The 17162-nt window shown below is 34.8% G+C and overlaps 1 protein-coding gene and 1 long non-coding RNA gene across 33 annotated transcripts in view; one reads left to right on the top strand and one right to left on the bottom strand.

Moving 5' to 3' along the window:
• The window catches only part of LOC141385621 (uncharacterized), a 25744-nt gene extending 16272 nt beyond the window's left edge, over nucleotides 1-9472 (top strand). Inside the window, exons 2-3 of the long non-coding RNA XR_015491846.1 lie at nucleotides 8576-8683; nucleotides 9345-9472. This is a non-coding gene — a long non-coding RNA (uncharacterized LOC141385621). The remainder of the gene's footprint in view (nucleotides 1-8575; nucleotides 8684-9344) is intronic.
• mast4 (microtubule associated serine/threonine kinase family member 4) overlaps nucleotides 1-17162 on the bottom strand; it is a 175922-nt gene that overhangs the window by 19785 nt on the left and 138975 nt on the right. For 18 of the 32 annotated variants that reach the window (XR_015491844.1, XM_087254212.1, XM_087254211.1 and 15 more), the window contains 11 exons: nucleotides 14121-14275; nucleotides 11924-11999; nucleotides 11628-11837; nucleotides 11350-11451; nucleotides 9754-9886; nucleotides 5316-5383; nucleotides 5020-5111; nucleotides 3962-4170; nucleotides 3089-3227; nucleotides 2512-2644; nucleotides 521-686 (listed from right to left, as the gene is read on the bottom strand). Coding sequence is in view for 31 of the 32 variants with exons in the window: in XM_087254212.1 (XP_087110338.1) it covers nucleotides 521-686; nucleotides 2512-2644; nucleotides 3089-3227; nucleotides 3962-4170; nucleotides 5020-5111; nucleotides 5316-5383; nucleotides 9754-9886; nucleotides 11350-11451; nucleotides 11628-11837; nucleotides 11924-11999; nucleotides 14121-14275 (1483 nt within the window). In the remaining variant the exon portion in view is untranslated. The remainder of the gene's footprint in view (nucleotides 1-520; nucleotides 687-2511; nucleotides 2645-3088; nucleotides 3228-3961; nucleotides 4171-5019; nucleotides 5112-5315; nucleotides 5384-9753; nucleotides 9887-11349; nucleotides 11452-11627; nucleotides 11838-11923; nucleotides 12000-14120; nucleotides 14276-17162) is intronic. The other 14 variants (XM_087254214.1, XM_087254213.1, XM_087254210.1 and 11 more) reach the window with 1 other exon arrangement.

Consider the following 17162-nt stretch of genomic DNA (forward strand, 5'->3'; position numbering starts at 1 on the left):
AACATAATTGACAGAACACTATCTTGCATCCCTTATTTTACTGTATTTAGCTAACATATCTTACACACTTTGTACTGTAGAACACTATTGTAAAACAAATATTTTTTCATAAGTTAATAATGTACATTCATTATTATAATAATTATTTACTCTAAATTTACATAAATACATTTCATTTACATTATTTATTTATTTATTTATATTGATTACTTAGGCTAAATGTTAGAACATTATTTTCTTACACTTTCATTTTTTTCTTTATAAGATAGAATCACATGTGATTTCACCATCATAGATCAGCAATAAACAAATCCAGAGAATTTTGAATAGCAAAACGGACAGGTGAAGCATAAGAACAGGAGACCCACATGCCTCTGGGGAGATTTGCTGATCTTATGATACTGATATGCATTAATGAGAGGCAGCGTTGAGATTACGCAACACAAGTTTGCATCTGTTAAAGCTCCTGTTGAATGAATTATGTCTGTATTGCATAACAGGAATTCAGAATGTGACTGACCGCTGATGACTTGGCCAAACAGTTCTTCTGGAGTGTCTCCAAAGAACGGTACACAGCCCACCAGAAACTCATAAAGGATGATTCCCATTGCCCACCAGTCTACTGGCTTTCCATAGCCTTGCCTCAGGATCACTTCAGGAGCAATGTACTCAGGAGTTCCGCACACCTGCAGGGAAAAGTGTATGTTACAAAACAAAGGACAGACATCATCGTTTTTTTTTTAGAAGATTTGGATTTTGGTCCTCTATCTTAAGCCCTGCTTGCTCACACTGTGCAAGTCCGGACTATTTTTTAACAAAAACTTTCCTCCTTTCCCATGGATATCATCAACCAACTATGCTTTACTAATAAAGGCTGATAAATACTAATAAATTTATAATCTGGTAATCTGAAACAGATCATAGAGATAACCAGATTATCAATAATTCTTAGTTAGAAATTGCAACAGCCGTTTCAAACAAAACCTCCACAAAGTGATTCACCTTCAACTCAAATCAAACGCGGCGCCGCATGCACTGTTCACTCGAGTAAAAAAAAAATCATGCAGTCCGCCGCACGTACCCAATGCGAACCTTCCGAAACATCGCGATGACATCACATCAGGCGAACTCAGGCGAACTAGCGGACGTGTCGAGTATAACCAGGCTTTACAGTTAATTTTCAGAACAACATCACAGTATAGCAACTGTGAGCTGTGTTTGTTCCTGTTATTTTTCTGATGATTGATGCAATAACCTATTCTGCCGGCTATTTGTTATTCTACTGACCTCCGTAGACTACAGTGATTAGTCCGAACTGCTGAACGAATCACTGGCACTACTCTTCCTACACTTCAAGAACTGTACTCTTCCAGATTAAGTAAAAGGGCGTGCAAAATCGCTCTGGACACCTCGAACCCAGCACACTTCCTGTTTGAACTGTTACTGTCTGGTCAGCGCTATAGAGCACTGAGCACAAAAACAGCCAGACACAGGAAAAGTTTCTTTCCTCAGGCCATCTACCTTATGAAGAGTTAAATATTCCACTACTGTGCAAAAAACGTGCAATACTTTCTCATATGCACTTGTACTCAGCACCTTATAACAATATACAATGCAATACTTTCTCCATACAAATTTGCACACAGCACCTTATAACCTGATATTTACATATCACGTCCAAAGCCATGTTGAAAACGCGACATGCGCTTCTTCCTTTACCAATGTAAAATATTTTTGTGCTTGCGATCTCCTGCTGTCTGTTGCTTTGGCCACCATTAGCTGTTCCTCACATGTGTGGTGCAGTCAATTTTAAAATAGTTTAACTTTTTCAGTGTGTAGAATAATACTGAATGTGTGTTATTGTTATTACTTGGAGTTAGGGTTAGGAATAGAGTAATATGCTGGCGTTGCATTACTTTAATGCATTCATGTATTGGGCTCCCACATATACTCTGTGCTCTGACTACTTAACTGTGCTGGGCGTTTCTCTCTGTTTTGCACTGAACGCAGTCGACCAATTACAACAGACTGGGTCAGATGAATCAGCATAGATTAGCCTCATGCAAAAGTGAGCTTTGAAAACAAATGAATCACTGAACAAATCATATGGGAGTTGTTGGGATAATTAGGCAAAAATAAATACATATTATAAGACAAGGAAAGGGTTTTTTGACCTTGCATTCATATCAGCCTGTTGTTGGAGACCCCCAAAACCAAATTATAATTCATAATAGGGGCTCTTTAAATATGCAACCTCTTTAAAATCAGGTGGACTTTGACTTAATACTGATGTTATACAAATAATTAAAATAATTATTTAAGCTGAATATAGTTGTGATGTAAACTGCGCCTAAAACCCATTGGGTAACCGCTAGCATATTAGAATGATTCTAAAGACAAAGTCCTAAAATAATGGTTGCGTTTATGGAACATGATTAATGACAATAACTTCAAAATTTCAATTGAAATATACAGTTTTAATAAGACTTTTATAGAAAATTGAATCTGTACCTGTTTATCAGAGAACTCTCTTGCGTCTTTCTCAATGTGACCCTCGTAGAGGTTAGTGGTCATGTTCATCAGCCCCACTTTCGATAGGCCAAAGTCTGTCAGCTTGATGTGTCCCATTGAAGTGACTAACAAACTATGGAAAATATGATAAGATATAAGAGGCACAACATAATATTATCTTGGTCATATCAGCTTATGATGCTATTAACCTAGTGGCTGTAACTTGTCTGCATCCTTTAATTAGAATAAAGATGTCAACATTTTAGACAAGGGGTTTTCAACCTTTTAGGACACACCCTCAAGTTTGACCAATTTCACTCAATAGTTAGCTGTGAAACGCTAATCAGATTCACTCTAGTGAACACATAAAAATCATCATCATGATACACTCGAGTACATGCTTCAAATTCTCATGGCCCCCTTAATAGGCCAGGTTGAAAACCCCTGTTCAAGACCAGCTAATAAAACCACCATGTAGAAATATTGTTAGGTCAGCTCATTTCATTTTTATTGTGTATGCTATGTCAAATTTCAGTAATTAGTAATTGTTAATCAGTAATTGTTAGGCACAGCTCACTTGTCTGGTTTGAGATCTCGATGGACAATTCCATAGTTGTGGAGATATTCCAGGGCTAACACAGTCTCTGCAAAGTACATTCTGGCCATGTCCACAGGGAGAGGACCCATGTTCTTCAGCAAAGTAGCACAGTCCCCTCCTGTGCGAATAAGAAACATGCAAAATAATGCTGCGTAAGACACAGATTTTTGACTTCTGGGTCAAACCATGTCAAATCAAACAATTTTCAGAAGCTTCACGTTCGTTGTATATTTATATATATATTTAAGAAAGACAAACATACAGTATATAGTGATCAAAGACAAAGACTAGGACAAAATCTTACATTTTATGGGATATATCATCATCAATGTATGAAATAAATAAATCAGTAAATAAGTAAATAAATAAATAAGTAAATAAATAAATAAACTATTTAGCAAAACAAAAGCTATATTATTTATATTTTTGTTATGAGTTTTTTTTTTTTTTTGAGAATGGCAGGTCTATCTATATCCTTTTACATTGTGGTTCTTAAACATTCATTTGATTATCTTTGTTGTTTAATAGGATATTACTTTGTATTTAGACATTTACATACATTACTTTCCAATTGTTTTTTTTACAAGGTCATCAGTTCATGTACTATAAAAACCTAACCAGAGTTAATAAAAATGACATGGAATGTGCTTACCACATGCTAAAATGATTATGATAAATATTTTTTGTATTCTTTTTTTTTTGGTATTCATTTATTATTCATTTACATGCATTAACATAACCATATATGCATTTTGCACATGAATATCGTAATTTATCAGAAAAAATTAAATATTTTTTATTTACTTGTGCACAAAACAACAAATGATATACATGTGTTATGCAGTATCTCACCTTCAACGTATTCCATAACCATGCAGAGATGTCTGCGGGTCTCAAAGGAGCAGTACATGCTGACCACAAAAGGGTTCTCTGCAAACGTTAGGATGTCTCTCTCTACAAAGGCCTGCTGGATCTGATTCCTCAGCATCAGGTTTTGCTTGTTAATCTTCTTCATGGCAAAGCGCTGTTTTGTCTCTTTGTGTCTCACTAAATACACTGCACTGTGAAACAAAGAAAAGCATCAGTCAAGTGTATGATAAAATTCATATTTATATCAATGACAATTAAAAATCTAACTTAAGCCCCTGGTTGTCATCCCACTTTGAGTTCACTCAAGAAAATGATGTAAGATATAAGCATATTATATATAGTTTGTTAACATATACAGATGAAGTCAGAATTATTACCCCCCCGATTGATTTATATATATTTTTATATTTCCCAAATGATGTTTAACAGAGCAAGGACATTTTCACAGTATGCATGATAATATTTTTTCTTCTGGAAAAAGACTTATTTGTTTTATTCCGGCTAGAATAAAACCAGTTATAAAAAAAAAAAAAAAAAAACATTTTATGGTCAAAATTATTAGCCCCTTTAAGCTTTTTTTTTAGATAGTCTACAGTAAAAGCAAACAATTACTTGCCTAATTACCCTAACCAGCCTAGTTAATGTAATTAACCTAGTTAAGCCTTTAAATGTCACTTTAAGCTGAATACTAGCATTTTGGAAAAATAACTAATAAAATATTATGTTCTGTCATCATGGCAAAGTTAAAAAAATCAGTTATTAGAAATGAGTTATTAAAACTATCATGTTTAGAAATGGCTTGAAAAAAATCTTCGTTCTGTTGAACAGAAATTGGTGAAAAAATAAACAAGCAGGCTAATAAATCAGGGGGCTAATAATTATGACTTTAAATGTGGATCAGGTTTAGACATCTAACAGTGCTCTAAACGGATTGCCAATATTTGCTTACAGAGCAGTATGTATTTTGTGCTGAAAACTAGTTATTAAAAACAGTGCTAAGTATTGGACCTAATTTGTTTATACAGTATATCATCACTTACCCATAAGCTCCATTGCTGATCAGTTTAATCATCTCAAAGTCGAGTTCACAGGGCTTGCGCCGGGACCGTAATGCTGCACTCAAACTGTGGGACTGAACATGCAAAATGCTGTAAGTAACTGATTGACTTGCAAATAAGCAAAAGTTCACATACTCTAGGTAAAATAAATAACTAAATAACTAAACAAACAAATAAATAAATAAATAAATAAATAAATAAATAAATAAATAAATAAATAAATAAATAAATAAATGAATGAATAAATGAATAAATAAATAAATAAATAAAATACTTACACTGACAGATTCATCCGTCTCAGGTGTTTCTGCAATCCCACTGTCATAACTAGTTAACTGGGCAATTTCTAGAAGACAATCAACAATGAATTAGTTGCTGGAATACACATTCAACTAATCTTTGAAAACAAAATTTCTGAAGAAAATTTCTTATATTGGTCTTGCTAAATCAATAATACAGATATAACTTGTGTAACCAGCATATAATACAAAGGTTTAAATCGTCATGGTCCAAATGTAATAAAAACTGTACAGATAAAGTATTATTCTTACATATTCTACATCCCCAATCCTCTTTAATACAAAAATCTAATTATTACCTTAATAACTATTAATAAGCAGCAAATCAGCATTTCATTCAAGCAAGTATAGTTAATGGTTCATCAAAAGTGTTCTAAAAGACCGAATCTTTTTATTTGAAAGTAATTTAAGAAATACATTTTCCTACATGATTATATATATATAGTCTGTCTTTTGCAAAAAAAATGCTTTTCTTATTTGCAAAGGCAACAACAGAAGTGTGTAATTTATAAGGAATATTGCTGATCATTAATTAATTAATTCATTCATTGATTCATTCATTCATTGATTCATTCATCCATTCCATAGTGGAATAAGCCGCTAACTATTCAGGCATATGTTTTTTTTTATTTTTTATGCAGAGGTCCTTTTAGCCGCAATATTGCTGATCAAGAATGACAGTTGTTTAAAAAAGCTATTCTGCTGTTGTTTTTGACAGAAAGAAAGAACCAAAGAAAGAACCAAAGAAAGAACAAAAGAAAGAAAGAAAGAAAGAAAGAAAGAATTTTGTAGAGCTGACTAGTGTGGTTTCTAAATTACTTAAGTGTTGTGGAAATCAATGGTGAAATCTACGCATCATGAAACATTTAGTCGGAAAACTGCCCCTCCAAACAAATCTGGTGAGACAGTCCTCAGGAGGCTCCAAAAGTAACCGATGAACAGCAGGAGGTAATGAACCAGAGGGTCGTTCAGCTGTCTCAAAAGACAACTAAGCCCATCAAAAAAGCTCTCACAACAGCTGCCCATCTCCATTTCGAATAATCAAACCAAACGATTTGGATGTTCTCCGAGGATTAGAAAGCCTTGGAGGGCTTTGTTTTGGCAGATATGGCAATGCAGAGGCATACAAGTCTACAGGCATATTCTCTCCTCATTACTGATAATGATAGTTCTGAATTCAGTTCAGTAGAGGATGCTGTGTATGTACAAAATATTTAGTTAATATTCCAATAAATATGCAAACAACAACTACAACAAAAGATAAAAATACTAATTTCTGCACCATGGTTCCAGATCTTAGACACATCATATTGTAATTTAAAAAACTTTGTTACACTAAAATCCATCTAACAACCAGTGTTGGGGATAGTTCCTTTAGAAAGTAATGCATTACAATTTTGAGTAATACCCCAAAATGTAACTACTGTAGTTGTGTTACTAAGCTACTTTTTATGGAAAGTAATATGTCACATTACTTTTGAGTTACTTTTCATACCTGCCTGAGGCTTGAACTCTTTCAGAACTTTCAGTGTATTTTATTAAATAGAAGAGCTCCGTATTTAACAACACACTGTATACTGTAATTTGTGTAACATACACCTTCATTTTACATAAAAAATAATTGAATAATGTTACCTTCTGAGAACATCCTGACCCTTCACATGCCTTACATACAGAATAGTTAAAGTTGAAAGTAATGTGTATGCTATTTTGTATTTTTGTCTCATTAGTTCAGTAAAAATCACTGTCGATTAAGACAATCCCTTTTCGTTCAGAAATAATTAGAATAGTTCCATCACAGAAATATAAGGCTCCCCTAATTTGGGTGTCTGAAATCGCCTACTACTCAGTAGGTACTGCATTTGCATTGAAGTGTACAACTCGACTGTTAAAAAAAGTACAGTAGTAAGTATGAATGTAAGTAGTATGAATGGAACTCGGATGAACAACATCCACCATTTTGTCATGATCTTGACTTACCAGCATTAGTTGCATCGCTTCACTCATGAATTCATGAATTCTCTCATGGCGCATTATGGGATAGCATAGCATGCACACTTCAGAATCTCGCCAGAAGTATTAGTATAAGTAGTAGGTCATCAGAGTACTTCTCACATACTGATTTTCGAATTCTATGAATTCGGACATACTACTTGACTCTGTTTTTAGCGTACTATATATGGAAGTATGCAGGTTCAGACACATCCACGAGCTGCGTCTCAAATGGCACACTATACACTATTTACTCATGCACTATGTATTTATGCACTTACACACTCAACAGCATAGTATATGTATGTACTGTTGTCCCAAATGGCACATTAATGTTTTTCTTAATTCGCACCGTTTTCCTGAGGACGCGTGTCAGTTGCCAAATCAGTAAAATAAATGACCAAACTATATAATAATAACTGCCATGAGTACGACCGCATTTACCATCGGGAGGCACTATAATTACTCACGTATGAGAATTTTGCTTTTACAATCCAAAATAAATGAAGTTGTCCAACATGAGTGCCCAATAGCTCCGCCCTTCCGCTACATGAGCAAAACTGCGGTCGTTGAGTGCGTGAAGTGTCCATCATTACAGTGCACTTTCATTACAGTCAATAAAGTGCACTTATTATTTTTAGAGTTTTCAGTGTGAACGCACTACTTATAATAATTATACTCTAAAATAGCGTAGAATAGTACATGAATGCACATGTAATTGCATAAGTATGCAATTTGGGACGCAGCTATGGTTTCTGTATGTTCCTGCAGGGAGCTCATCCTTACACTGAGTGGGATTCAACGTGACTACACTCATTTTTAATTCAGCAAGTTATTTTTTTAAAGTGAATTAATTAATCTAAAAAGTAACAAATATTATCAGTTTATTTTTTATGTAATGCGTTACTTGTTACTTATAAAAGCTTTTTATTAATATGTTTCAGATTTTTAAAATCAATTTCATTAATTCCGACTTTCACTGATTTTACTTATTTTTTTTCAGCATCAGTAAAAGTAGAATATGCTAGCCAGCTTATTTACAAAATGGAATAGATGTATTTATGAAAAAAGAAAAACAGTAGTTATTTTGCATGTACTTAATGCTAAGCAGATTGTTGTTTTTCTTTTGGTAATTTGTTATTTTATAAAAGTTACAGAATATATAACTATATATAACTATATTTTTAAGGTAATGATTTTAAAAGGAGTTTGCATGTTCTCCACGTGTTCATGTGGGTTTCTTCCAGGTGCTTCGGTTTCCCCCACAGTCCAAAGATATGAGCAATAGGTGAATTAAGTAAGCTAAACTTGTCTGTGGTGTATATGTGTGAATGAGAGTGTATGGATGTTTCCCAGTGACGGGTTGCAGCTGGAAGGGCATCTGCTGCGTAAAACATATGCTGGCTAAGTTGGCGGTTCATTCCACTGTGGTGACACCTAATTAATAAAGGGACTAATGCAAAAAGAAATTGTATAAATAAATAATTTTAGAAACGGACAACAGTCAGTCAAAGCTTAGTTTTAAAATCTCAATAGAAGCTTTGAATGTAAATATGATGCAATTTAAATTTCCATTCTATTTGGTAAAGTTTAATACAGTACGTTTGCGCATAATTACCACTATATCTAGTAGCTATAATATTATGATGTGGGTATGATATTTCCCTGTTAAAGTTAATAAGCATAAGTTTATAAGCTTTATAGTATAGCTTATAGTATAAGCATGTCTTAAGCAAAAAAAAAAAAAAAAAAAAACACTCCCAACAGCGTGACTAGTTTTACAGGCGCTGAAATTTTTTAATTTACTGTTTGAATATTTGAATATTCTAGAAGGTTGCTGGTTTGAGTGCCAGCTGGACCAGTTGGCATTTCTGTGTGGAGTTTGCATGTTCTCCCAGTGTTCGTGTGCGTTTTAGGTAAATTGAATAGACTCAATTGGCTGTAGTGTATGAGTGTGTGTGTGTGTGTGTGTGTGTGTGTGTGTGTGTGTGTGAATGAGTGTATGGATGTTTCCAGGTGCTGGGTTGCTGCTGGAAGGACATCCGCTGTATAAAACATATGCTGGATAAGTTGGCGGTTCATTCTATCGTTGCGACCTCTGATAAATAAAGGGACAAAGCCGACAGAAAATGAATGAATGAATGTTTGATGCAAACTGGGTCAATTCCAGCAAAGACTTCTTTCTTGGAAGCACTCAGCCTGATAGCCTGTAAATAAAACTTTATTTACTGATGAGCTGATAAAATCTAATGTGTCTAGACTCCCAAAGGAAGCATAATAATAATCACCCAATGAAATGAAAACACACTTGTTACACCCTCTTGCCATTTTTATTTTCAGTTTGTTTATAACCCATGTGTGTGCCATCCGAGGCTAGAGACCATTGGAAAAGACTATGAAAAACCATTTATGAAGGTCCTCTTACCCTCAAGTGGGTCCCTTGTCAGGCCAAGTTGGCTGATAATGTATCGTGGGATGTCTGTCTTGATGCCTTGGCCCTCTTTGGCATGACCCTCTGCAGCCTCCAGGAGATGATAGAACTCTTCTGGGTCAAACTCCTACAAGAGGAAAAGCACACTGTTAATGCAAGACTCAAACTAGGCTGCACCATAGATTTTCATTTCTTGTATAATTTAACGCTTATGCATCGGTTTAGAAAAAGTTTTTCATAAATTTTCAGAATTGTAATCCTTAAATGTTACTTTGTTTAAAGAATGGCAGCTTGATAAGCAGCCAATTGCTCACTGTGTTATATGCAGAGGGACTTTTCATTCTCAGTAACCCAGTTAAAGCACTTATGGTGAATTGCATGCTGTTGTAAAATTGACACATTTAAAGTCTGTTTTTTTTTCAAAATAGTCACTGCCTAATTGATATATGATATAAAGTGGGCCTCAGAATGTACAATAAGCGCTGCATTTATTTATTTTTTCCACGCGTGTTTTTAAAATATCAAAATTTATCTTACTTCAGTAATTTCAATGGAGTTAAATTAATGCTTGTCTATTTAACTGATTAAATTTCTAATCACATTACAACACCAATGCTGTGAAAGGAACAGTTTGAAATCGAACAATAATGTAATGTATTTTTTTTATTTAATGTCATGTCAGCAACCAAGGCTATTTTCATGGCAAAAACATTTCAATAATAAATATACAATAAAAAATCAAATAAACGAATACATAAATTAAATAATTTTCCAGGTGTCACTTTGCTTAATTAAGTCTTCTGAAAACATTAAAAGTAGAACAGTCAATTAAAATGTGTTTCACTGTGAGAGGAATTGTGCAGTATAAACATTGAAAGGAGTTTTTTGCCTTTGAGCATAAAAACATATTCTTGTATGTGCAATATGACAAATTACTTAGTGTCTTAAAATTCTGTATGAGATTTCAGGTTGTATTTCATACAGTTTATTATTTTTCAATGAATCCCACTCATTGTTACATTAACTGTTCACCGGAAGTTTATTGTCAGAGGAAAAACACTAGCTGTGCATATACACTATTTTAGAGCTTTTTCTGTTATGAAATGTCTTGGATGTGAGAACAATTGTGCTAACCTAGTGTGCTAATCTAGATATCAAAAGTTTTTCAGAGGTTTCTGAAATTCTACCACAAAATCAAGCTAATTTTATCTCTGTACAAAAACAACAACCAATTGAAAAAAAGGTTTCTTTTTTATAAAGTGTTTGAATAAAGAATTAAAAAAACCACATTCAAAGCCAGTAATCTTTGACCTTATTCATAATTTATACAGGGTTCAATGACCCTGCCAAGAACGTGACTCCGGTTCCGTTTTTTTGTTCTTTTTCATTAACTATAATAACCTTGGTTAGGAGACCCTTTTATTTCAATGTAAACTGAATCAAAATGAAAACAGTGACGACATAACCATCATACAAACCTAACCAAACTGTCCCAATGCTAATATATAAAATGAAATGTACAAAAATGTCCATTAGGTCTCATTTTGTCATACTGATCTGACAACGGACAGAAGCAAAAACACAACCTACCAAACATTCAAGCAGTCGCGCAGGCCTGGCGATGACAATGAGAATCTTCTTCACTAGCTCCTTAATGAAGGTCACCTCTGCACTCTCCGATCGCTCAGTCGACTGCATTACAATGACAGAACACATCAGAAGTGGCCATCTAAACGCATGCATCAATAAAACCAATGATCAGAGACTTGAGATAAAAGTATACACATGGGGAAACGTGTTTTAAAAACAGAAAGCTAGTTTCAGCTCAAAAGAATCAAGAAAGCGCCGTCCCTGGAGGTATCATTTACCTCATGAAAGAGCCTTTCCAGTTTATCTGTGAGCTCACAAAAGTAACGTGAGGTAATGAGGCCAAGGCGGGACTTTTCCAGGCAGTCTCTGGCCAGTTCAATGATCTGATGGTGTGCGAAGCTGAGGACACCATCAGCCAGAGGCAAGACGTTCTCAGGGGAGTTGCTTTGAATGATCTCCTTGATGCGCTCCTCCATCTGAGCTGTGGCCTGAAGGGTGGAAAAAACAAACCCACAATGAATTCCCCTTTAAATATGCAATCACTTGACACCGAGGAGGATTGGTGAACACTCACCTTGGGAAATCTTTCTTTGTACACATGGTTCATCATGATAATCTCATGGTCACAGCATGATGGGGATCTTCCAGGACTGTCAATGACATTTAAAAAAAATACATTTTCAGTATACTTTCAAGTTAAAATAAGGTAACGATTTACATGAAGGAGTGTTCGTAAGTTTGTCATGTAAACTTTAGAATCATGACATGACATGTTATAAACAAAAACGGGATTTTATACATGTTTACAGTGACTTTTGAGTTGCTCAGTTGGTATTTTAAATGCTACTACGGTTTGAGAACTTGACATTACAAAAGCAACATACACTCACTGGCCACTTTATTAGGTACCCCCTGCCTTAATCTTTCATGGCATAGATTCAACAAGGTACTGGAAATATTCCTCAGAGATTTTGGTATATATTTACATGATATAATCACGCTGTTGCAACAGATTTGTCGGCTGCATATCCATGATGCTAATGTTCAGTTCCATCACATCCCAAAAGTGCTCTATTGGATTGAGGATCTGGTGACTGTGGAGGCCATTTGAGTACAGTGAACTCATTGTCATGTTCAAGAAACCAGTCTGAGATGATTCACACTTGGCATGGCAATGACATGGTTCGTTATCCTGCTGGAAGTAGCTTTTAGAAGACGGGTGCACTGTGGTCATAAAGGGATGGACATGGTCAGAAACAATACTCAGGTAGGCTGTGGCGTTGACACAATTCTCAATTGGTACTAGTGGGCCCAAAGAGTGCCAAAAAAATATCCACCATTACATCACCAGCCTGAACCATTAATGGATGGATCCATGTTTTTATGTTGTTGATACCAATTCTGACCCTACCATCCAAATGTCACAGCAGAAATCAAGACTCATCAGACCAGGCAAGATTTTTTTCAATATTCTATTGTCCCATTTTGGTGAGCCTGTGCGAATTGCAGCCTCAGTTTCTTGTTCTAAGCTGACAGGATTGCACCCGGTGTGGTCTTCTGCTATTGTAGCCCATCTGCCTCAAGGTTGGACGTGTTGTGCATTCAGAGATGTTCTTCTGCATATTCCGGTTGTAACGAGTGGTTATTTGAGTTACTGTTGCCTTTCTATTAGTTTGGTCATTCTCCTCACCCCTGGCATCAACAAGGCATTTGTGCCCACAGAACTGCCACTCACTGGATTTTTTCTCTTTTTCGAACCATTCTCTGTACATCCTAAAGATGGTTGTGTGTGAAAATCACAGTAGATCAGCAACTGCTAAATTACTCAGACCAGCCTGTCTGACATCAACAACCATGCCACGTTTAAAGTCACTTAAATTACCTTTCTTACCCATTCTGATGCTCGATTTAAACTGCAGCAGATCATCTTGACCATGTCTACATGCCTAAATGCATTGAGCAAGTAATTGGACAAAGTGGCCGGTTAGTGTAACTTTTCATAAAGCTGTCATTGTCATGAATACCCCAACTACAATAGTGCAGATTTTGAATGCTTAATATAAATGATGCTCTTTTATATGATTATGTTATTAGTGAATTAGTCAATTAGTGAATTGTTCCACTGGAAAAAAAAGTGATTAGAAAAATATTTAGGACGATTATAATAGCCTCATGTAATAGCCTCTATCTTCTTCAAAGATAGTTGTAAAAAAATACGCTTATATACTTTAGTATGGTTCAAAACCTTCTTACTATAAATTACAATTGAAATTTTTAGTTTAATTACTGGTGTGTGGGACCGGTGGAGGGCTTTAAAAAAGTAGAAATATATGTAATCGACGCCTAATCTCTCACTATACACTTTACTAACCCATGAGGGTGTTTAAACTTTTGAATCAGAATTCCAAGCTGTCATGTGGGTATAGGCGAAAATTAAGCTTCGGACATCACTGATCAAGTGATGATGGCAAAACAAATCAAGCTCCGGTACACTGCTTCATTGTGAAATGTATGTTTTTTTTGGAACATGCTTCGAAACCTCGGCACACAACGTCACTACCAAAAATATGTATGTTTAATGTCATTTCTTTTCATTGGAAAGATGGTAAAATTACAAAAAATAAACAAGCATATGCATTAGCTTTTCAATTAGCATTAGAATTGAATTTGCATTAAATATCCTTTGAGTTGCATATTTACTGAGCAGTTTGTATGAAAAATTAGATGTAGGAAGTTAACAGATCAGAAAAAAAGCACACTGTTTTCTGTACCTGAGACTGCGAGACCGTGGCCGCATAGGAGTGACTCTTCTGTGGTCATCTCCAGAAATGCTCTCTGTGTAGAAATGCTTGGACAGGAAGTGCAGCTCATCTGGTGTGGGCTGGAAAGGCAGCTGATGGAGCTTCTCCTGTGATGAACAGGACGACTGGAAATGAAACGAAAATACATTGAAAAAGAAAAGAAAAGAAGAGAAATGAAATGGAATGAAAACACGAGAACAATGACTATTGATGTGTTTAATTACACATCACGTGATGATAATGCGGATGATGGATTAAAATTAAAATGCAGCAATGGAGGTTTATTGTTTTCCTGCTTCTTAAAGATGATGTGATCCTACAATGGTGTAGGGCAGAAAAAAAAACGCTGTCAATATGCATTTAGGTCGAGATACGAAGTAGTTAATTCATTTTAATCCAAAATTAACTTTCTGATGTTCTTTTTAAACTATACCGAGAAGCTCCATCTATAGTCAACACAAGTCGAAAATCTTGTTAATCGTAATTGACCTAAAACTATGGTTCTTTATGAGTGAATTTAACTTTGAGTTCTCAATTGTTTTAAAAAGAACTTTAAACTATTATTTTATTTTTCTTAAAATAATTTTAATTAATTAAATTTTAATTAATTGAATACATTATTGAATAAAGAATATTTTAATCACTCAATCAATCAATATCAACTCTAAATCTCTTTGCATAGTTTTTTTTGCTTTCAGTGTGAACACCAAAACGGTTCTCTATACTGAACATTGGATGGCTGTTGTGCCAGCATTAGACCATTTGCCATTTCCTGTAAGGATGGTCAGCTGCAGCAACTGTGGCACTAAACACAACAACAACAACCAGAGTGAGTGAGTGGGTCGGCAGTCTGGCATAGATTCAGGAACATATTTACCAGCAAACAAATTTGGCACTGCCCGAAATCAGACTGGGGGATAGTCATGGCAGCATCTGTTGCCTGTGGCAAACAGTATCAGCCAAGAATCAGTTCAGCTGTGTGCATATAGTGCACAGGGACAGTTCAAACATACAGTATACAGCAATGAAGCTTACAGCATACAAAAAAAAACAAAACAATTAATCTTGGTGGTGCTTATCATATACAACAAACTGTATACAGCTTTAGATATACAGTAATTTGAGATCTAACAGCAGCTTTGTACAAAGTGACCTTATTTGTGTTCCTAAGTCTAAAGCCTTTCAGTTTTATACAACAGCTAGACAAGCCTGTCACACTCTATTCTGTTAGAATAACCACCTACAGTTGATGTACATTCTTTACTTATGCATTACATCAGTGGTTCCCAACCTTCTTTTAACTCATGTCTTAAACAACAAAACATTTGTTTCTGCTGAACCAGCTACTTGTGGCAGGTTGATCACTGACTTGAATATGCGAATGATTGTCAACCTACCAGTGATTTAACAGTTAGACAGATTTTGATAGAATCTGACCAGAAATCATAACGCTTGAAATGCGTACAAAATTATTCCATCACCTTTTCAAGTGAAAGGACCTTAATAACGTATTCTTGTTGCTACTGTAGGTTAGATACATACCAATTTATTTGCCTTTTTTAAATTTATTTTTACATGCATACATTCTCCCATTTTGTGTGTGGGAGTTCTGTGGATAATTTGAAGCACCCACAACCAGCACAAAAACGAGTATCTTAATGCCTCCACTAGCATTCAACTATCAAATCTTTTCTCGGTTGCACCAGGTTCTGTGAGTGCAGGTTTCTAGATCAGACAAGCATTTAAAACTGGCAGAGAATTTTGAGCACTAGACTTGTTGACAACATGTTTTAAACCAATAGATCATTAAATTATACATATTATTATGCCAAGAATTGATTACAAACATTATTAATGTTATTTAAAAAAAAAAAAAAAAATAGATGGAAACCCCAAGCTTTACCGTCTAGTCCACTGGACCACAGGTTGAAAAACACTGCTTTATAATGTTCTCGACTGGGGGCCTTAAAGTACAAATGAAATCTAAACTAACCAAATGCTTTTGTTAGCCTACATTGCTAGTTTTTTTGTGAAAAATTCATCTGTTTATGTCATTAAGAAAAGAAGAAGAAGAAAAAAAAAACAATCGTGTGCACTTGTAAGCTAAAATTTAAATCTGAAAATGCACTTCCTGTTTGTTTTAGTTTAATTCTCAGATTACGTCTCTCTGAGGTATTTAATTATGTAACACTTGATTAACCACACCCCTCCAACTGTCAGTTTTGACCACAAACCGAAAACGTGAGGAGGAGGAGGAGGAGGAGTCTGTTGTAAAAACTCTTCCGAACCCCTTTCCCCAAACGAAATACCTACTTTCACACATCCAATTAACTTGTAGTAGAAAAAAATAGCCTCATCTACTGTTTTCTCATTTAATATTTTTATTTCTCTAGGAACTGCGTTTTACTTTATAAATTAAAGGCGGAATTTATTAGCTCTCCTAAGATTTGTAATTCTTTAGTAATTTACAAAAAAATATATATTTTTACATTAAAAAATTCTAGTTTTAATCGTATATGTCTAATAACCAACTAATTTTGTCTATGACACCATAAAACAACATAAAAGAGTGGAGGAACTATGACGTCAATTTGTACACAAAAATCTGAATGCGACTTAGCATTTTAGCAGTTCCGGTTCCCTCTTCCCAAAGTCAATGGATTTTTTGAATAGGATTTTGGTTAAATCATTTAAATAAGGTTCGTGGCTACAAAACACTCAAGATACTTTCACATTTTATTCCACAACATACAAAACATCAGTTACACCCACTCTTGATTTTTTAAATCATGGTTGCTAGCAAGCAGCTAAATTTGACTATGGGCAATGTAGGAGACTGATCTCAGCAATGCAAATGTATTACATTTATAAAAGTATGAACATATTTACTGATATTTTAACGTGGGCATTTCAAATATAAATAAATCTAATGATTTTTTTTGTCGCTTTTCACTGTACTTGACAAAAAAGAATATTGAATGTTGTTCTTTATCCACAATGAGACTTGCAGGC

The sequence above is a fragment of the Danio rerio genome, chromosome 5, assembly GCF_052040795.2.
Source record: "Danio rerio strain M-AB ecotype USA chromosome 5, GRCz13ab, whole genome shotgun sequence".
Classification (NCBI taxonomy): Eukaryota; Metazoa; Chordata; class Actinopteri; order Cypriniformes; family Danionidae; genus Danio; species Danio rerio.